Source organism: Colletotrichum destructivum, chromosome 7, assembly GCF_034447905.1.
Source record: "Colletotrichum destructivum chromosome 7, complete sequence".
Taxonomy (NCBI): Eukaryota; Fungi; Ascomycota; class Sordariomycetes; order Glomerellales; family Glomerellaceae; genus Colletotrichum; species Colletotrichum destructivum.
The window spans coordinates 2,474,559-2,492,846 of record NC_085902.1 but is presented as its reverse complement, the minus strand read 5'-3'; the positions used below and the strand labels follow the sequence as shown (position 1 = coordinate 2,492,846).

Here is an 18,288-nt window from a genome sequence, read left to right as displayed (position 1 = left end):
TCAGCTCGGCATCCACTCCGAAGGCCCCAGTGTTCTCGTTGAACTATCCCATTGTCGGTTGATTGACTTGTTGATCTTCTACTCTGTGACCAAATCTTATGGGCTATGATGCATCTGCATTGATCTGGTGTGAGTAGGCAGGTTTTGGGTTTTAGCGGGTTTAAGGAAACACAACACAAGTGTCGTTTTATCCTCAGGGCCTCTATAGAGGAGAATAGGTAGGATTGTTGTTGTCGTCCCGTCTGCTTCTGGGTATTCAGGTCCCGCCTCTACTAGAAGTGGGTACAGTCATCTCTCTGAAGGCTTTTACTTCATTGATCCAATGTTTTTGGCAGTTCCAATGACTGCCGTGTCGAGCTGGCGATCCGGCTGCCAACCGGCAACCTATTGAGTAAAGGACATGGCTCAGTACAGCGGCTTTGAGTCAAATAGTCAGATTACCCTCGGATGAGCCCCCGAATTGTGCTCGGAGACGTCAACTCATTGGATTCAAGATGGCCAACGTGATTGTATTATATCCAAGCTCCTTATATAATTGCCTTCATGACTGCTGATCGCCCAGATCCATCCCCAACTGATCTTGCAAACTATCACTTTCGGCCCCATTTCACACCGGTGTACCGAGTTCTGCGCCGGGCCGGCCAAACGCTGCCTCGCTTCCGGGGCGGGTCCGTATCACTCGCTCCCTGGTCGTTTCTTTCCCTCTCCGTCTATTTCGTATCATTCCGCCACAGCCGATGCAACGCTGGTTCATCGACGTACAGAGCCATCCATGCTCGCGCGGGGTCACACGCAAGGAACCTTTGAAGTGGTGAACTTGGCCATGTAGTCCCTGAATGGGATGCAAAAGAAAACACCTTCTGTTTCTGGCTCAGGCTGGTTTGACAACCAATAGATTGCAAATGCCCAGCTACCCTCCCAATCTACACTACACATGCCCAACACCCCATCACAAACTTCAACTACCGACTGCCATTGCCGAAGTGTAGAGCCCCCTCCCATCAAAAGGGTAGAATTATCCGCAATCCGGCAGATCTCACCCTTCGCTTCACATAGCCGTTGCAAAACGTGCAGGACTCTCGTAGTTGCTCTTTTGTAGAGATATGACAATGCGCCAGAGCACGAGGGCTTGTTAGAGGCTGGGGGCTTTTTGGTAAAGAGCCGACGGCCGGGCATTTAGGCTGGTGAAGACGGCATTTGAGATTCTCTTTCGATTTCTGTCAACTACCTGGTTCCCATTGACGAGACTTCCGTATATAAAGGCTGCCTGATGATCGAAGATTTCTATCAAGAGCCAAAGTCATTGACTCTCTCCAACACCACCCATCATATCAGCTTGACTTCATTACCCAGGAACGCAAAATGCATACCCTAAACCTCCTTCTTGCCGTCCTCCCACTCCTCTCCCAAGCTCAGGCAGCCCTCCAACGCGTCGCCAACTTTGGCTTCAACCCAACCGGCTTGACCATGGAAATCTCCGTCCCTCCCAATCCGGCTCCCTCGCCCGCCATTATCCTAGCCCTCCATGGCTGCGGTGGCTCCGGTCAGGCCTATGCCCGCCAGGCCGATTACGTCTCGCTCTCCGACTCAAAGCGCACATTCCTAGTCATCTACCCATCCTCCACCAGAGACTTCAACTGCTGGGACGTCGCCACTGTCGCCACCCTCACGCGCGACGGCGGCGGCGACTCCACGGGCCTGGCCAGCATGGTCCGGTACGCCATCGCCCGCTACGGCGCCGACCCCAAGCGCGTCTTCGTGACGGGGAGCTCGTCGGGCTGCATGATGACCAATGTGCTTGCCGCTACGTACCCAGACCTGTTCGCCGCCGGGTCTTGCTACTCGGGTGTCGCGGCGGGCTGCCTGGCGGGTTCGCCGGGATCGAGCCCCATCAGCGCCGATCCGAGGTGCGCCAACGGGCAAATCGTGAAGACGGGCGAGCAGTGGGCGAAGCAAGTACGCGCCATGTACCAAGGCTACAGTGGGAGTTACCCGCGGATACAGACCTTCCATGGCACTGCAGACACGCTGGTCAAGTATCCTAACTTGGCCGAGCAGCTTAAGGAGTGGTCGGCGATCCACGGTGTAACCTTTGCCAGGAACAACACGAACAACCCCACTGTTGGCTACACGCAGATGGTCTACGGCGACGGCACCAAGCTTGTAGGTTATTCTGCGCAGGGAATTGGGCATACTGTACCTGTACAGAGGGACCAGGACCTGAAGTGGTTTGGCTTGTAGGAGACTATACACTGACGACGATGGATATTGATGTACTCTTTTAGGCTGGTATTTACACAAATGCAACATCTACACTATGAATATGGGGGCAAGCAGTAGACTTTCGCCGTTCAGACATAGTGCTTGATGTCCACATATGCACACCCTAAAACATCTCCCTGAAATGGAAGAAGACATTGTCGACATACGGATTCGAAACTCCAGCCGTTGTTGGGGGCAAACTGGTGCTCGGCTGTTGCCCTCCAAAGCCATCCTCTCCCCCGGAGGCGAAGCCGTTGAGCCCCATGTAGCCCTCGAAGATGCGGCTCATTTCGTTTTGAATACGAACTCCGTTGTTTGGTGACTGTGCCGTCTCCATGTTTGGTGCCTGGTGTTGAGGAATCGTGGGCGTTGTCGAGAGGGAAGAACGTCCGAAAGGGGCAATGGTCGCTGGACTGGTCGACATGCGTCCGCTGGCCAGGCCGGCCATCGTCAGGGCTGCAGAGCTGTGGGCATCCTCGTCCGGCTGATTGCGCAGGCCGATGCTCGGAGCCACTTCCTTGAGCGAACTGATTGTGCGCCATAACCGCTGCGAAACCCAGCTTTTGGCCGAAAGGTCCTTGACAAGCTCCAGCCCCATGTAGAACTCCTCGCGGCAAATAGGACTGAACCTCACTGGCGCATGGACAGAGGCCAGAAAGAGAACTGATATGGCCGATGTGAGAAACTGATGGTAGAAAACCTGGATCTTGCGGTACAGGTTCGTGGTGCTGTTGAGATGGCTGAGATAGCGAATCGTATCCTTTGCGAGATCGACGACGCGTTGAGCCTGGACAAAGTGGCTCATAATGCTCGTGGCACTGTGGAGAATTGGTGTGTACAGCCAAATGCGGATCTATAGAATGTCAGCAATGCAATTCTCTTGTTCATCCGTACAACGACAACGAACCTGGTTATAACGAAGGTATGTCCAGACACGCAGTCGTTGTAAATTGTATGACGGCGTGGCCGTCATCTGCTTCTCCTTGTCCCAGTTGCGAAGCTTGACCTCTTCCGGTACATGCTCATACCACTGCAGGATCTCCTGATCTAGCTGTTCCATGTCTTCGTATCGAAGCTCGCGGGCCAAGACGGGGCCGAAGTGAGCGACCTGGCGCCAAACCTTGGCACCTAGCCTCGAGTAGGTGATCATGGCAACGAGATACGGGTGTTCTTCCTATCAGTGTGTAAGTAAGAAAGGGTTTTCGATTTCGTGTATGAAAAAAGATGGCTTACGGGCATGGGCAGATCCGGGTCGATCTCCTCATCAGTGACGACAAATGGCAGGCCCGTGTTAAACGCCCATCTTCTATCCAGCACGTAGGCTGACCAGAAGCTGTTCAAGGCCATTTTTCTGTCCTCTTCACTCTGGATCTTGGCAATGCCAGTTGTCCTGTGGATGCCCATCTCCAGGCATAACCTAGTAACCTGACCCATAACTCTCCACGCGAGAATCTCCTCGTTGGCCAGGAATCTATAACCGGCAAGAAGAAGCAGCGCCGGAAGGCTCACAAAGTCGACTGGCTCGACCATGAGCTTACGGTTGAGTACGGCCTCCATGCTGTCGATCAGCTTGCATGCCTTTTCGCTGTGCCCGTGCTCTTCTACGACCAAGGCGCAGCTCATGACAATCTTGAGCTGGAGCGTCTTCTCGTCGTTGAGGCTTGGCGTGAGGCCCTGCTTCCTGGCCGATTCCATGTAAGCCGTTAGGTGGCGGACATGTTCGATGACAGATTGGATCTTCATGACAGGATACATGATGCCAACCTCCTCCTCATGCAAGCGGCACAGGCGAATCATCTCATCCCTGCCAAAGTCCCATAACGGATCGACCTGCCCCTCATGAGGAGCCATGCGAAAAGGGCTGTCTTCGGGAACCCCCAAGGCCGTGCTCTGATCATCGCCATCCCCTATGCCCTTGTAGCCCATGTTATGGATGGTGGTGTTGGCGACATCAAGACTAAACGCCATGCTGGTAGGGCCGCGGAAGGAAGCCTGCTTGGGTTGGGTCAACTCAGGCCGGTGGAGGGGAGAAAGCGAGCTCGCGGGGGAGGCCTGGGCTGTGCTGGAGGGGAAAGGTAATACTTTGTCCTGGATGGGGGCCAGACGCAGGGTTTCGGAGCGGAGGGCGTTCATGTTTTGGTGAAGGGCATCAACCTGCTCCTGCAGGCGCATCATCTGCGCCGTCATCGTCTTGTACTCGTCCGAGTCCTTGAAATTGTTGGAGCAGCAGTTGGGGGCGTAAAGACACGCCAGGTTGAGGTTGCCGCATCGTTGGCAAGGAGTCTCGCCATTGCACTTGATCTTGCGTCTTTTGCATTCGTTACTGGTGCGGGGATGGCGAGTTAGTAATTACGAACTGGTTGGTGTATATATATATAAATATATGTTCAAATGGAGGGCTCATGAGAGGAAAGGAAATGGGATCGTTCGAGAGTGGGCGATGGGATCGACGTCGACGCCTCGGCAGGCAGGCAGGCAGGCAGAAAGGCAGACAGGCAGACAGGCAAGCAGGTAAGGACATGGGGCCGCAACGCCATTGGGTCGGTAGGAGGATCTCAATGGTGACATGGTCGTGCCGCAAGACAGACATGACAGAGACGGACGGAAGGGGCTGTCCTTACCAGGCAATGGATATGTACTGGGACAGCAACAGCAATCAGCATTCTGGGGTTCCACAAGGTTTGGTTCGGGCGGCATATGGATGGGCACAGGTCGGGGCGGATGTGAGAATCACGAGGAGATGGACGTGGTGTGGGTGTTGGGTGTCGGGTGTTGGAAGGGAGAGGGAAGATGTCAGGATAGATGGACTGATGGGCCATGGCAGGCAACGCACCCGGTTCCTCTTGCTTCTCTGCTGCCTGGCGGCATTGCTCTCGTCCTCCGACTTCCTCTTGGAACCAGACACAGAGCTCGAACCAGGCGTGCCGGCGGCAGTTGGGCCTCTCGAGGGCCCTGGTTGTTGTGCGGAATTGTCTCCGGGGGTCGCGGAAAGGGGGGAATGGACAGAGTGATTGTGTGGAGAATAGCCAGCGGAAGTGTGAGCGCGTTCGCGGTCGGGCGGCAGAGGGACGGGTGCTTGGGTCAAGTAGCGCAAGTCGCTGACCTGCGTCTCAATCTGCTCCATTGCGCATTACGAGGCCCCTCCGGCTGGACTTGTCGCTTCTTGTCTGGAGGTTTTCTGTTCTGGAGGAGTGCTTTGTCCGAGGAAAGGCAGGCGAGTAATGGCCGCTTTTCCCTCTGCCTTGCCCTCCCCGGGATCCCGGGCCAAGCCAGGTACCTCCTCGCCTTAGCCTCACCTGTTTGGGACGGGGGCTCTTCCGCTGGCGGGTCATTCACCAATTCCATCACGTGATGAGTTGAGGATTCCGTCATCCGTACTGGTGAGGATCCACTTTGAGTGATGCGATCGTCAATTGATTGGCCGTGGAGTCTCGTTGATTGGGCTGTATTTTGGTCTTTGAATCTTGAAGTTACACAGTAGGCATTACATGGGAGCATGCCTTAAAACCATTTTTGGATACGCATGAACTCAGGATACGGCTGTCTGAACACAAACTTTGGGAGAGCTTTGGTTTGCAGATGGTGCCGTAACGTTAGACAGATGGATAGATAGCTTTGTTATCTAGATACCATCGCAAACATGTCAAAAATAAATCCCTACATACACACGAGACTTCGAGGTTAAAATCCGCCGTGTTCATGCGCCAATGCTAAAATTGTTATCCTAAAGCCCCATAAGTGAGTGATCAATAGTTGTCGCTCTGTAAAGAGCTCTGTCAGACTTCCCGTCTCTGCACCTCACTGAGGCACAGTTCAGGGTAGCGCCTCAAGAAACTCAGCATTGCTTACATAATGACATTGAGAGGTGGGGTCGCTGGTTCTGCCGCGCGACACCACCAAAAAGTTTCTTGAAGCCCAGAAATTTCGCCTAGAGGCGTCGCCAACCGCAGGATGCCATACAAACCCGTATCAGACAAGCAAAATGGCCGCCCGCAGAAGAGCTTCCGAATGGGAAGAAAAGGCGCCAAAGGGTATGCAATGAACTCTACCACACAGCGCTTGAACTAGACTTACACGAATCTGGCAGATCTCGATCCTGAGGCCGAACCTGTCGCGGAGAGCGAGAACGAAAGCGGCAGTGAGGAAGAGAGCGCCGACGAGAATGCGGGCACCGAGCACTATGTCACCGTTGGGTACGACACGCACCCTACATCCGCGTGGGACTTTGTATCGAGGGGCTAACCATCGTCGTAGCAAGAGCAAGCTCCGCGAAAAGGAGGGCGTTTCTCTTGGACCGCAGTACCGAGGCGCCCGCGTCAGCCGCGATGCGCTGAACGATGCGAGCAACGATGACGACAGCGACGTGTTTGAGGATGCGAAAGAGGACATTGATTCCAGCGGCGAAGAGTTTGACGATCCCGAGACCGCCGACCTGGCCGCCGACGCAGAGGCCGTAGCAGGCGAGGACCCCGAAATTTCGAGCGACAACGCCTTTGGCGACAGCGACGACGAGAAATTCAGTGGCTTTGTTTTCCGCGGCAGCTCGCAGCCCAAGGAAAAGATGGGCAGCCGCAGCAAGAGACCCAAGGCCGCCGACTTTATCTCTGATGAGGAGGAAGATGACGAGGACGACAAAGACTCTGAAGATGGCGAGGGCAGCGACGACCATCTCATGGATGGTCTCGAGGGCTCAGAGGAGGAGGACGACGATGAGGAGGAGGACGACGATGAGGAGGAGGACGACGAGGAAGAGGAAGACGAGGATGACGAAGAAGACGAGGATGACGAAGATGAGGACGACGAAGACGACGATCAGCCCCGCCGCAAGTCCTCCAAGTCCGATGCCAGAGCCGAGCAGCGCAGGCTCATGAGTGAAGGCCAAAAGGCCCTCGCCGCCACAATCTCGGCGGCCGCCCAACAAGACGCACAAAAGGGCATCGCCGTCCGCGAGCAGCGCAAGACGTTTGACGGCCTCCTTAACATCCGCATCCGTTTGCAAAAGGCACTCGTGGCGACAAACTCCTTCTCCACCATCGAGCCCCCTTCCGAAGAAGACGATGAGCAGAACTCGGAGCCGTACGAGGCCGCTGAGGAGGCCGCGCTGAAGCTGCTCAATACCCTCGACAGCTTCCGTGCCAGCCTGCTCCCCGCAGAGCTCGCGCAGCAGGCCGCTGGCGCAAAGCGTAAGCGCGGCGAGTACGACGCCTCGACCTCGAACGAGGATATCTGGCAAGGCATCCAGGAGGCCGAGCAACGGGCGTCCAAGTACCGCAAGAAGGTGCTCGAGACGTGGTCCGCCAAGACGCGCAGCGCCAACGTCGAGGTCAAGTCGCGCAACCTCGTCTCGACGCAGACGTCGGTCGTCGCCAGCCTCGAGGACCAGCTCCTCAACGCCGACCGCCTCGTGAGGCGCACGCGCACGCCGCGGTCTTGCGCCCCCGCGCAGGTGGCGCGCAAAGTCAACGAGGACCCGGACATCTACGACGACGCCGACTTTTACCAGCTTCTCCTCAAGGAGCTCGTCGAGCAGCGCACATCCGACACGGGTAACGGCGCGGCGGCGCAGCCTACTGTGCGATGGGCGGCGATGAAGGAGGCCAAGACGAAGAAGCACGTCGACCGGAGGGCGAGCAAGGGCCGCAAGATGCGCTTCAACGTGCATGAGAAGCTGCAGAACTTCATGGCGCCCGAGGACCGGAGGGCGTGGGAGCAGGACGCGGTCGATCGGTTGTTCGGCACCCTGTTTGGACAAAAGATGGGGCTGAGCGAGCAGGCGTCCGATGCAGAGATGGAGGACGATGAGGAGGTCGACGCCGAAGAGGCCGGTCTCCGGCTGTTTCGTAACTAAGGGAATGAACCATTCAGGTTGTGTTAGGGGGACGGGGGTTCAGAGAAAAGTTTAGTGATCAACAATGTGTATATTCATGAAGATATCCCCATGAGATAGAGACCATGGCTGTGAAAGATAAGAAGGGGTCAAGTTGCATCACACTGATCCCAAGATTATGAAAATCTTCGTCAACTTGAAATCTGACAGACGACGTGAACATCCCATCTCTACCCGAGGAGAGCAGCTCCCACAAACAACAAAAATACCCCAGCATGCACTGCAAGATGAACTTCCGGTCCACCAAGCGTCTTCCTCACAAGCTCGTCCTTCTCCTTGACCCCGCCGTCCACGTCGGGCCTCGTCAACCGCACATAGGCGCGCCAGCACGGCCAAACATGCCAAAAGGCCAACGACGCGGCCACAAGTCTGGACGTCCCGTCGAAAGGCCGCGCCACGAAAATCAGGCACGTCAAGTTCGTGCTGAGCAGCAACCCGCCAAAGGACTTCAGTATCAGCCTAACGGCTGTGGTCGGGGCCGGCAGCTGGCTGGCAGGGTTGAGTATAAAGGAGCAAGCGGCGGCCGTCTCGATGGCCACGTGTAGAAGAAAGGGGAGTTTAGCGGCGTGGAGTAGCGGCATCGTGGGGGTAAAGAGGAAGGCGGAGGAGACGGAGGGTAGTGTAGCCAACGAGGGCTGAGATGGCGGGAGTGGGACGCTAGTGCTTGGCATGCAGTGAGCATCTAGGTCGTGAGGCTGTGACAGGCCATTCGATCACACGAAATGGACGATCAGTACTGACATATTGGACAAGAGAGTGGATTCTTCTTTGGGTGAAGAGATATGATAATGCCGCCGGGACCGACCCGGAGCTCGAATTTGGCACTGCCGCGATGGCCACCGGCGTGCGGCGAGACTTGGAGGCGGGCCGTGGAGCAACTCAAATGTCCGAACGGAGGGACATAGGCGGGCGAAAGACAATCGGCATTTCCCAAGGTGGGATTTCGTCCGGGTCTAGCAGTATTAGCGTGGTTTGTGCTATCAGATGCCACCACCGCGGTTCTGGGAAGACTTGAAGTTTATCTTGTCGGGTGTGTGTGTTCTCCCTCCGCCGTCTGCTGTGTGGGTTGACCATCACATGGGAGAGGTATCCTCGGTGCCTTGGGCAGGTAGTCAGAAGGATCAGGTAAGGCGGCCGATGGTTCTAAGAACGCAGGTCAGCTTCATTAGAGAGCTTTCAACTGGCTCTTCTCGACTTTGGAACCCCAGTCAGTAGCTATTCCATACGAGGCCCGTAGAAAACCCAGTTATTCTGGCAACTGAGCAGTTCGGCCGGGGGCTGGTAATTAGGTAAGCTGAAGCTGAAGCTGAAGCGACATACTATGTACCATAACCAACCCAACGCGAGCAAAATAATCCTTGGACTATGTATGACGTGTGCTGGTCGCAAGAACCCTTGCAGCCCGCCTGTAGTCTTATTTTTATGTGGATGCACATCATATCTCCTGTTCAGCAGCTCTGGCCCTATTCGGATTGACCGAGTCGAAAGAAAGAGGTGACTGCACTATCAGTGGGATGCAAGCGACTCGTCAGTACTGACTGGGAGCAGGCACAGGCACGACAATGTGACTTGGGATGGACCAATGTTGATCGGACGAGACGTGCGGTTCTTCCTAGGTAGGCAGCTAAGGTGCTGCTAGTATGCAGCACAGCATGAGATGAAAACAATGAACGGGGGTGCAGGAGGCAACCACCTACGAGCCCTTCAGCTTCAGCGCCCAGCATGTCATGTTTATGGATGGTCTCCCAATCATTGTATCTTGGTTCCTGGCAGAGCTGCGGCCCATCCCATGCAGGAGCACTTCACGCCTGCTTCTCCGTACCCGTGCCCGCCGTCGTATCGCATCCTGAGGCGCGAGCTTCTAAGCAAAGTTGGCCTCCCATACAATGAGAAAAAAATGGATAAACAGGAATGGAAATCAAGCAGGGGGGCGGGCAGACGAGGATATCCTCCACCTCGCGCGGACCCGGCTCCGAAGATTGGATTCAGACATTGTTTCATCTCCGGGGGTCATATTTTGCTTTCCTTGCCGGCTCCAATACTACCTCCCTGTTGGCGCATAGTGGTGGACTAACGACTCCCACGGAGAGCATCCCGACGCACTGAAGGCTCATCGGAAAGACAAGAGAGAGAGGAGAGGGTCGCAGGGCGGGATCATACGAAACAAAACGGTGCAACAACGCCTCCGCGCCCCCTTGAAAGGCCGACGCATCCAGTTCGCCACGAGGTAACATGCGCCCAGCCCCTGCCATGAAGCAGCACCAGAACCATCATACCGGGCAGCAACCCAGGCTGGTTACTCCCAACTCGTCCTGGTGGCTCCGCGAATTTGTTGAGAGCCGAAGAAGATAGAGGAGATAGACAGGTAGAGGAGAGCTTGTACAAAACGAGACAGGGGCAAACTAGAGAGAAAGAGAGAAAGAGAGAGAGAGAGAGAGCGAGAGAGAGGCCGGCTGCTTGGTCAGGTTCACATATCTCACCCACCCACCAACCAGCCATCCGACCACCCCATGCCATGCCACCGTCACCATTATGTTTTTCTCATGCATGAGCCTGTCTGTCTGTTTTCCAATTTATTTTTATTTATTTTTTGGGATTGAGCCTGCCTCAGTAGATTGACCGACTTTTCCCTCTTCTTCCTTTTCCTCACATCTCTTGCGCCGATTGTTCACATCTTTGCTCTAGTCCCTTGTCCATCGTTCCTCCGCCAGGACACATACGTCGCATCCCGCTGTGTGTACTCCAGTTGTGTACCGTTGCCGCGAGTGATATCATCACTCTACCTACCTACCTAAGCCGAACAGCTCTCTCTGCGCAAGCCATTGTCGTTCGCCTTCAGCTTCACGCCTTTGCTAGCCACATCCCGCAGCTTCTCGTGAGCTTCAAAAAGCTATTTTCGTCTTCAATCATCCATTGGCCGTCTCTTTTCTCTCTCTCTCTCTCTTGATATAATCTCTCAGAAGCGCCACATCCAGCCAGAAGACGACTAGCTACCCCTTCCCCACATCGCATCTCTCTCACCGACCATTCACCATGGCCGCTCCCAACGCATTTAGGGAACTCGGCTTGTCCGTCATAGGTGTCGGTAGCCAGTACCCGCCCTACTCGTTGAAGACGGACTCGATAGACTACCTGAGCAATAAGTTCTACGCCGAATCGCCTTCGTAAGTGTTTTGCGACCGCATCGTGACGACGGCCTTTTCGCTGACGGGGGCTGTCCGTAGCATGAAAAAGGTTCTCGCCATCAATCGCTTCACCGGCATCGACTATCGCTCGTCCATCGGGACGCACGAACATCCCGTCGTCAACAATAAGGATGCACCATCCATTGCCGAGCTGCACCAGGTATTCATGAGCGACGGCGTGCCCTTAGCAGTAGAAGCATCGCGCAAGGCCATCGAGGAGGCCCGCATCGACCTCAGCGAAATCACACACGTCGTGTCGACGACGTGCACAGACAGCGCCAACCCCGGCTTCGATCATTACGTCGTCAACGGGCTGGGCATCACACACCAGGTCGAGAAGGTTCTGCTGCACGGCGTCGGCTGCAGTGGAGGGCTGGCGACGTTGCGGACGGCGGCCAACCTGGCTTTGGGACACAAGGCTCGCAACAAGCCAGCCAGAATCCTCTGCGTCGCGCTTGAGGTCAGCACGACCTTGGTGCGCAGCGAGCTCAACAGCATCGACGCGCTTCAAGAAACGAGGATCGGTGTAGCCCTCTTTTCCGACTGCGCCAGCGCCGTCGTGCTCAGCAACGGTGTCGGCTCGCCGACAGAGCCCGTCTATGATTTGCTGGGTTGGGAGCACAAGATCATCCCCGATACCGATCACGATCTGGGCTTCGATGTTGATCCTCTAGGTAAGCCAACTCACCTCTCTTGATCGTCCACAGTGTATGGACAGACTGGCTAACACGAGCGGTGCAGGATGGAAGGTGATTCTCTCGCCACGAGTACCGAAGCTTGCGGCGGCCGCCATGCCGTCAACTTTCAAAGAGATGCTCGCCTCCGTCCCGTCACTACCACCCTCGTACCAAAACGCCGATGACTTTGACTGGGCGATGCATCCGGGAGGGGCCACGATCCTGTCGGGGGCCGAGAAGACGATGGGCATCTCGTCATACCACATGAGGGCGAGCTACGACACATACATCAATCACGGAAACTCAAGCTCAGCAACGATATTCAGCGTCTTGGACCGGCTGCGGGCTAAGGACATGGACGCAATAGCGCCGGACGGCCGGGTACGCGACTACGTGGTGGGGTGTGCGTTCGGGCCGGGCATCTCGGTGGAGATGTGCATGCTGAAGCGGAACATGAGGGCGCGCGGCGTCACGGGTCTGCAGACGCCTCCAGAGACGGAGAGCGAGGGCAGCACTAGTGAAGCTGGGGACGACGGCGGGGCACAGCCCGAGGAGCGGGCATCTTCGGGACGGCAAACGGACCAGACCTTCGTTGCGGAGGCGATGGGGAATCTGGACCTAGACTGAGGGGGGCGATGGCAGTAATGAGGCGGGGGAATGGGGTTGGTTGTGGGAGTCGCAGGAATGGGCGGTACGGTATATAAGCAAAGAGGAGGATGTTGTACCATGACGCGACGGCGCTAATGAAGACACGGATTGTTATGCTGCTAGAGAAGAGATGTGTCAGTCTGGTTCGTTTGTAGACGATGATGATGATAATGCTAGTTTCCTTGTGGAAGACAATAGTAGAACTGACTACCTAGACGAGCTTAATAATTTAGGAAGGTCGCTGCAATTGACCGAAAACCGTCCAAATGTTGCGAAACCATGACATGTACATATGCAAGCTCGTGGTTTAGACCCGAGATTGAGGTCTCTTTGCGCCGGAGGACGGGAAGAGAAACTCTTGGAAGTGGAGTGTCACGATATCAGGAACACGAGATGAGCCGAGTTGGGTGGAATTTCTCCGGCAATGAAGGAGGTTATCGCGGGGAAGTGGGAGACGATGGACCGAGGAAGCGGCGGCCACGAGGTTGCCTCTTGGAGTCGTGAGTTCTCGGTTTTCGGCGGACGAAGGGTCGAGATGCCCAACACAATCCCGCATCTTCCCGGGCTTCGGCAATGACTGTCCCTAGGGGTGGAAGTGCGCAGATGGAAAAGGTTCAAGGATGAGTTCATGGCCGGGAGGTTATCGTCATGAAGCGGCGCGATTGGTCGTACATTTCCGGGGGCCCGGCCTGCATGTGGTAAGGAAATTGACGGCATGAGATTCGTGGGGGATGGGGGGTGGGAGGGGCCAAAGTTGGATTCGCGACGGAGATTTGTTGTTGCGAGCGAACTGAGGGTTCCCGATGGCACTGTCAGCTTCAAAGAAAAGACGAGATGCATTTAGGAGAACTACACCGAGAATCTCTCGGTGAAAGTCGTGCTACCCTGGCAAGCAACAATCTGTTGCGCAGCCCTACTAACAGGAAAGAAAGTCAAGTAACCGAGTCATTCAAGGTCCGCGGGGCTATCCATTAAATATCGCAGCGGACACCATAATAAGGCCGAGCGATCTCGAGGGGAAGAAAAGTCAAATGCCATGATTGTCAGCGGTGTCGGTGCAGCCAAAAAAAAATTAAAAATTACCACTACAGCACCAGCACCAGGGCACGGGCCAATGTCTCTTGCAGCGAGCGGCTGGGCCCCCCTCGCCTCGCCCAAGAAAGCACCGCAAGCCAGTGTTGTCCAGCCATGAAAAAGCACAGGGCAACGAGGGGTTGAGCAGGTGGAGCCCTATCCCCAATGACTCCGACGAGTGGTGCAGTAGCCCATCTTTTTGACGTCAATTGGACGGTGGGTGGGGGGAGGGGTCATTCCCGTTTGACGTGGTCGTGGCCCAGATGCCAGGTGGTGTGGTAAGAGCCAGAGAGGGGCTCTTTGATTCGTGCCTGTCTCTGGTCCTAGGGAGGGGGGGGAAAGGTACATGGACGTCTTAACGGAGGTACCTCGTCCTTTTTCTGCCCCTCAACAACTCGAAGAGGTTGAGACCGCTACAAGACCGCCTCTTTCCTGTTGGTTTGGAGTGTTGTTTCTCCCATCAGGCATTGTAAAACACTGGCTTGCATTTTGGAAATCGAAGGCTTCAACCTCGAGTGCCATCCAGGGGAGCGATCTTTTGCGTGTCTCTGCTGAATATCTGCTGGTAAAAGGGCCGACGAGAGGGGCTTGTAAACAAGCAGGTGGGTTACCTAGGTACGTACGTACGTCCGTAGGTAGTGTAGTATACGGATACCTGCCTCATCAGCACCTACGGCGATGGAGCTGGCTGAGCGGAGCTCCTCTTCATGTAGACGCCGATTCGGGCCAATGTACCTCTGCACCTTCACGCAACACGGGGCAGTGACCAGCCTGCTGCCCAGGTGGTCCGCCGGTAACTGGAGCGATGCAATAGCAATGGACCTTGGACCGGGCCTGGCTCATCCAGTGTGCTGCTCAGCCCGAGTAAAATCCCGCTCGCGTGAATCAAACATAACTCGGCCGCGTCCACCTTGTCCCAAACCTTCCCATTGAATCTTCTTCCTCTCTCCTCTCTCGTCAATACCTCAACCTTGCAACCTCTCCCAGCCGCTTTGCCTCTGAGCATCAATTACCAAAGGTCGCAGCAGACATAACTCCTCCTAAATACACCTCAACACACCCACGTCAGATACCCCGCCATCCACCATGGGTCTCCTCCAGGATCTCAACCTCAAGCCCGGTGTCGTCTACGGCGATGACCTCCTGAAGCTCTTCACCTACGCCAAGGAGAAGGAGTTTGCCATCCCCGCTGCCAACGTCGTAAGTACTCCCTAAGCCGCCCCCCAACCCCAGCTCATGCTGTCACACAGCGGAAGAAGGCTGATGAGTGAGGGGTCTTTTCCATTTTGGTGACAATCGGCTAACAACAACCCCGCCTCGCAGACCTCCTCGTCCACTGCCGTTGCTGCCCTCGAGGCTGCCCGCGAGGCCAAGTCCCCCATCATCCTCCAGACGTGCGTTCACATTCTCAAAAGCCACGCCGGTGTCACGTGGCGACATGTCTGACAGCTCTCTAGTTCCCAGGGTGGTGCCGCCTACTTCGCCGGCAAGGGCATTCCCAACAGCGCTGAGAAGCAGGAGGCTTCCGTCGCCGGTGCCATCGCCGCCGCCCACTACATCCGCTCTATTGCCCCCATCTACGGCGTCCCCGTCGTCCTCCACTCCGACCACTGCGCGTAAGCTCGATCCTATCTCGCTGGACCCGTTACCTTGCCGTCACCAGACATTGACCTGCGTTACAGCAAGAAGCTTCTGCCATGGCTCGACGGCATGATCGCCGCCGACGAGGAGGAGTTCAAGCGCTCCGGCACTCCCCTTTTCTCCTCGCACATGATCGACCTTTCCGAGGGTTTGTAGTCCTCTGTGATTCATATTGGCCTGATGTTGTAGCTCACGCAAAACAGAGGATGTCGCCTACAACATCGAGACTACTGCCAAGTACCTCAAGCGCTCTGCTCCCGTAAGTTGAGACTCGCGTGTAGTTTTCCAGGGACCGTTACTAACACGCTGCAAATAGATGAAGCTTTGGCTTGAGATGGAGATCGGAAGTAGGCCAGCCGTTCGAACACGTACCTTGCGGGCGATAACTAACAATACTGTGCAGTCACCGGTGGTGAGGAGGACGGCGTCAACAACGAGGATGTCGGTATGTGAAGGCTGCATGCTTTGCTATCTCCACGAGCCTGACTGACGACGCATCAGACAACAACTCCCTCTACACCCAGCCCGAGGACATTTACGCCATTTACCAGGCTCTGAACCCCATCAGCCCCTACTTCAGCATCGCTGCTGGTTTCGGCAACGTCCACGGTGTCTACAAGCCTGGGTAAGCCTCACGCCTCCGGCGCATTCGCATGAACGTAACGCTGACCCTCGTAGCAATGTTAAGCTCCACCCCGAGCTCCTCGGCAAGCACCAGGAGTTTGTCGCCCAGAAGCTGGGCACCAACGACAAGAAGCCCGTTTTCTTCGTCTTCCACGGTGGCTCCGGTTCCGCCGTCGAGGAGTTCAAGAAGGCCATCTCCTTCGGTGTCGTCAAGGTCAACGTCGACACTGACCTCCAGTTCGCTTACCTGGCCGGTGTCCGTGACTACGTCGTCAAGAACATCGACTACCTGAAGACCCAGGTCGGCAACCCCGAGGGTGACGACAAGCCCAACAAGAAGAAGTACGACCCCAGAGTCTGGGTTCGTGAGGGTGAGAAGACCATGAAGGAGCGTGTTAAGCAGGCCCTGTACGACTTCAACGCCAACGATGTTTTGTAAAGGATGAATAATGGGTGATACCTCTGCAGCGGCAGGACCAAACCGGGATGCGGTCTGCTCTGCATCGTAGGACAAAGCTGTCAAGAGACGGCTTACCTACGTAGTTCTCAAAATGAAATAAAAAAAGAGACAAACTTCTTGACTGTTCACATGTTCGGTATGCGGTGACGTGCAGTGTACATGTGTTGGCTCTGCCCGTGTGTTGTAGGGACTATTGCAGCAACATGCGCACGTTCGGATTTAATGCTACATCAGCTCGAATATCCTTCCCCGCCAGCAGGGTTGAGTAAACCCCGACCTCATCTCATGTTAATGATCTTAGCGACGTTGCTCGGTTCCTCGGCCACTGCGCCTCGCGGATCGAGAACCTTGTTCGGGTCATCATGCAGATTGTCGCATCCCTTCCCTACCCCAAGCCCATATGCTTATATCAACTTGCGCGTCTGCCGAATTCATCCAGTCAATCCATATCTTGCATAAATTAATCTCTTTTTAGTTGGAACTTGTAACCCCCGTAGCCGACAACCTGTAACCCCGAGCCATGGCGTCTGTCTGGGGATTCCTTCGACGCAACTATCTCATCTTCAACCCACCTGTCGCACCGAAGCAGGATGACGCTATCCGCTTCGGCATCCTAGGCGCCGCCAGGATCGCGTAAGTCGAGGCATCGTGGAAGAACAGAACCGACTGGACAGGATGCATGCTGACGTGCAGGAAACAGCCCAGTGGCCCTCATCATCCCAGCCATATCTCATGGCGAAGTCGTCGTGCAGTCCGTAGCCGCCCGCGACCGCACCAAAGCCGCCGCCTTCGCCGCGAAGCATGGCATTCCGGACGTCAAGGACTCGTACCAGGCCGTCATCGATGACCCGTCCATCGACGCCGTATACATCCCGCTACCGAACGGCCTGCACTACGAGTGGGCGCTCAAGGCTCTACAGGCAGGGAAGCACGTTCTCCTCGAGAAACCGTCGGTGTCCAATGCTCAGGAGGCCGAGGCGCTGTTCGGTCTGCCCCTCCTGAAGGACCCCAACGCCCCTGTGCTGCTGGAGGCGTTTCACTACCGCTTCCAGCCGAGCTGGCAGTTTTTCCTGACGCTCGTCGACCAGGACAGCGTGGAGCACGTCAAGGCAAGCGGGCGGATACCGTGGTTCATGACGACGGGCGACGGCGACATCCGGTTCCGATATGACCTCGCCGGCGGTGCGCTGATGGACTTGGGCACGTACTGCGTCAGCGGAATCAGGCAGACGTTCGGGCGGGAGGCGGAGGAGTGTCTGGAGGCGCGGTTCGAGACGATGCCAGCGCCCGAGGAGAGGACAGACTATGCATGGCGGATTGTGTGGAGGATGAAGGGGGGCGGGACGGCGGAGACTGAGGGCGGGCTGAGGGCAGCGTCGCTGAATTTCGGGGTACCCAGGCTGAGCGTGTCTCACCAGGCGGCCGTGGTCGACGATCCAAAGCTGCCGCCCGGGCAGGAGAAGACGCGCAAGAGGAGGATCGAATTTGAGAACTTCATGCTGGGCGGGGTGTGGCACCGCATCGACGTCGAGGACGAGTTTGTCATCAAGAGCACGCAGACCGGGGAGGTGGTGAGACGGTGGACGGAGAAGACGGCGCGCAAGACGTACACATTTGAGGAGGCCGGCCTGGAGGGGAAAGGTACGGGGGAAGAGTGGTGGCTCACGTATCGACATCAGCTGGAGCAGTTTGTTAACCGTGTCAAGGGGAGGGAGACGGGGGTCTGGGTGGACGGGGAGGACAGCATCAAACAAATGAGGATGATCGATATGGCGTACGAAAAGGCCGGGTTGCCGGTGAGGAGGTCGCCTGGCGTTGCCAGCTGATTCC

The 18,288-nt window shown here is 56.1% G+C and overlaps 8 protein-coding genes across 8 annotated transcripts; 5 read left to right on the top strand and 3 right to left on the bottom strand.

Moving 5' to 3' along the window:
• Window positions 1-1,190: 1,190 nt before the first annotated feature.
• On the top strand, window positions 1,191-2,242 carry CDEST_11305 (Putative esterase, PHB depolymerase, alpha/Beta hydrolase). The gene has a single exon (XM_062927461.1). It carries the CDS (start codon window positions 1,363-1,365, stop codon window positions 2,239-2,241), a length of 879 nt encoding a protein of 292 aa, XP_062783512.1. The 5' UTR covers window positions 1,191-1,362; the 3' UTR covers window position 2,242.
• A 144-nt stretch (window positions 2,243-2,386) lies between these two features.
• On the bottom strand, window positions 2,387-5,386 carry CDEST_11304 (uncharacterized protein; the record flags this gene model as incomplete). Its single annotated transcript, XM_062927460.1, has 5 exons — window positions 2,387-3,115; window positions 3,170-3,436; window positions 3,496-4,585; window positions 4,884-4,900; window positions 5,096-5,386. 5 exons carry the CDS (start codon window positions 5,384-5,386, stop codon window positions 2,387-2,389), a joined length of 2,394 nt encoding a protein of 797 aa, XP_062783511.1.
• An 811-nt stretch (window positions 5,387-6,197) lies between these two features.
• Window positions 6,198-8,230, top strand: CDEST_11303 (Putative apoptosis-antagonizing transcription factor, AATF leucine zipper-containing). The gene is made up of 3 exons (XM_062927459.1): window positions 6,198-6,293; window positions 6,350-6,455; window positions 6,517-8,230. Exons 1-3 carry the CDS (start codon window positions 6,245-6,247, stop codon window positions 8,108-8,110), a joined length of 1,749 nt encoding a protein of 582 aa, XP_062783510.1. The 5' UTR covers window positions 6,198-6,244; the 3' UTR covers window positions 8,111-8,230.
• Window positions 8,231-8,319: 89 nt separating this feature from the next.
• On the bottom strand, window positions 8,320-8,730 carry CDEST_11302 (uncharacterized protein; the record flags this gene model as incomplete). The annotated part of the gene is made up of 1 exon (XM_062927458.1): window positions 8,320-8,730. One exon carries the CDS (start codon window positions 8,728-8,730, stop codon window positions 8,320-8,322), a length of 411 nt encoding a protein of 136 aa, XP_062783509.1.
• Window positions 8,731-10,703: 1,973 nt separating this feature from the next.
• CDEST_11301 (Putative chalcone/stilbene synthase, polyketide synthase, type III, thiolase) lies at window positions 10,704-12,902 on the top strand. Its single transcript, XM_062927457.1, has 3 exons — window positions 10,704-11,313; window positions 11,374-12,008; window positions 12,076-12,902. Exons 1-3 carry the CDS (start codon window positions 11,183-11,185, stop codon window positions 12,636-12,638), a joined length of 1,329 nt encoding a protein of 442 aa, XP_062783508.1. The 5' UTR covers window positions 10,704-11,182; the 3' UTR covers window positions 12,639-12,902.
• Window positions 12,903-12,923: 21 nt separating this feature from the next.
• CDEST_11300 (uncharacterized protein) lies at window positions 12,924-13,376 on the bottom strand (the record flags this gene model as incomplete). The annotated part of the gene is made up of 1 exon (XM_062927456.1): window positions 12,924-13,376. The coding sequence occupies one exon, from the start codon at window positions 13,374-13,376 to the stop codon at window positions 13,032-13,034; it is 345 nt and encodes a 114-aa protein (XP_062783507.1). The 3' UTR covers window positions 12,924-13,031.
• A 1,219-nt stretch (window positions 13,377-14,595) lies between these two features.
• CDEST_11299 (Putative fructose-bisphosphate aldolase, class-II, aldolase-type TIM barrel) lies at window positions 14,596-16,481 on the top strand. Its single transcript, XM_062927455.1, has 9 exons — window positions 14,596-14,933; window positions 15,057-15,127; window positions 15,191-15,349; window positions 15,416-15,522; window positions 15,578-15,633; window positions 15,691-15,721; window positions 15,778-15,819; window positions 15,876-15,999; window positions 16,053-16,481. Exons 1-9 carry the CDS (start codon window positions 14,820-14,822, stop codon window positions 16,435-16,437), a joined length of 1,089 nt encoding a protein of 362 aa, XP_062783506.1. The 5' UTR covers window positions 14,596-14,819; the 3' UTR covers window positions 16,438-16,481.
• A 283-nt stretch (window positions 16,482-16,764) lies between these two features.
• CDEST_11298 (Putative gfo/Idh/MocA-like oxidoreductase, NAD(P)-binding domain superfamily) lies at window positions 16,765-18,287 on the top strand. Its single transcript, XM_062927454.1, has 2 exons — window positions 16,765-17,091; window positions 17,159-18,287. The coding sequence occupies exons 1-2, from the start codon at window positions 16,979-16,981 to the stop codon at window positions 18,282-18,284; spliced, it is 1,239 nt and encodes a 412-aa protein (XP_062783505.1). The 5' UTR covers window positions 16,765-16,978; the 3' UTR covers window positions 18,285-18,287.
• The last annotated feature ends 1 nt before the right edge of the window (window position 18,288 follows it).

Coding starts and splice junctions, on each gene's coding strand:
- CDEST_11305 (XM_062927461.1), top strand. CDS start 1,363: ATGCATACCCTAAACCTCCTTCTTGCCGTCCTCCCACTCCTCTCCCAA.
- CDEST_11303 (XM_062927459.1), top strand. CDS start 6,245: ATGGCCGCCCGCAGAAGAGCTTCCGAATGGGAAGAAAAGGCGCCAAAG. Junction 6,294..6,349: donor GGAAGAAAAGGCGCCAAAGG/GTATGCAATGAA, acceptor CGAATCTGGCAG/ATCTCGATCCTGAGGCCGAA. Junction 6,456..6,516: donor GAGCACTATGTCACCGTTGG/GTACGACACGCA, acceptor CCATCGTCGTAG/CAAGAGCAAGCTCCGCGAAA.
- CDEST_11301 (XM_062927457.1), top strand. CDS start 11,183: ATGGCCGCTCCCAACGCATTTAGGGAACTCGGCTTGTCCGTCATAGGT. Junction 11,314..11,373: donor TTCTACGCCGAATCGCCTTC/GTAAGTGTTTTG, acceptor GGCTGTCCGTAG/CATGAAAAAGGTTCTCGCCA. Junction 12,009..12,075: donor CTTCGATGTTGATCCTCTAG/GTAAGCCAACTC, acceptor CGAGCGGTGCAG/GATGGAAGGTGATTCTCTCG.
- CDEST_11299 (XM_062927455.1), top strand. CDS start 14,820: ATGGGTCTCCTCCAGGATCTCAACCTCAAGCCCGGTGTCGTCTACGGC. Junction 15,128..15,190: donor TCCCCCATCATCCTCCAGAC/GTGCGTTCACAT, acceptor ACAGCTCTCTAG/TTCCCAGGGTGGTGCCGCCT. Junction 15,350..15,415: donor CTCCACTCCGACCACTGCGC/GTAAGCTCGATC, acceptor CCTGCGTTACAG/CAAGAAGCTTCTGCCATGGC.
- CDEST_11298 (XM_062927454.1), top strand. CDS start 16,979: ATGGCGTCTGTCTGGGGATTCCTTCGACGCAACTATCTCATCTTCAAC. Junction 17,092..17,158: donor CTAGGCGCCGCCAGGATCGC/GTAAGTCGAGGC, acceptor TGCAGGAAACAG/CCCAGTGGCCCTCATCATCC.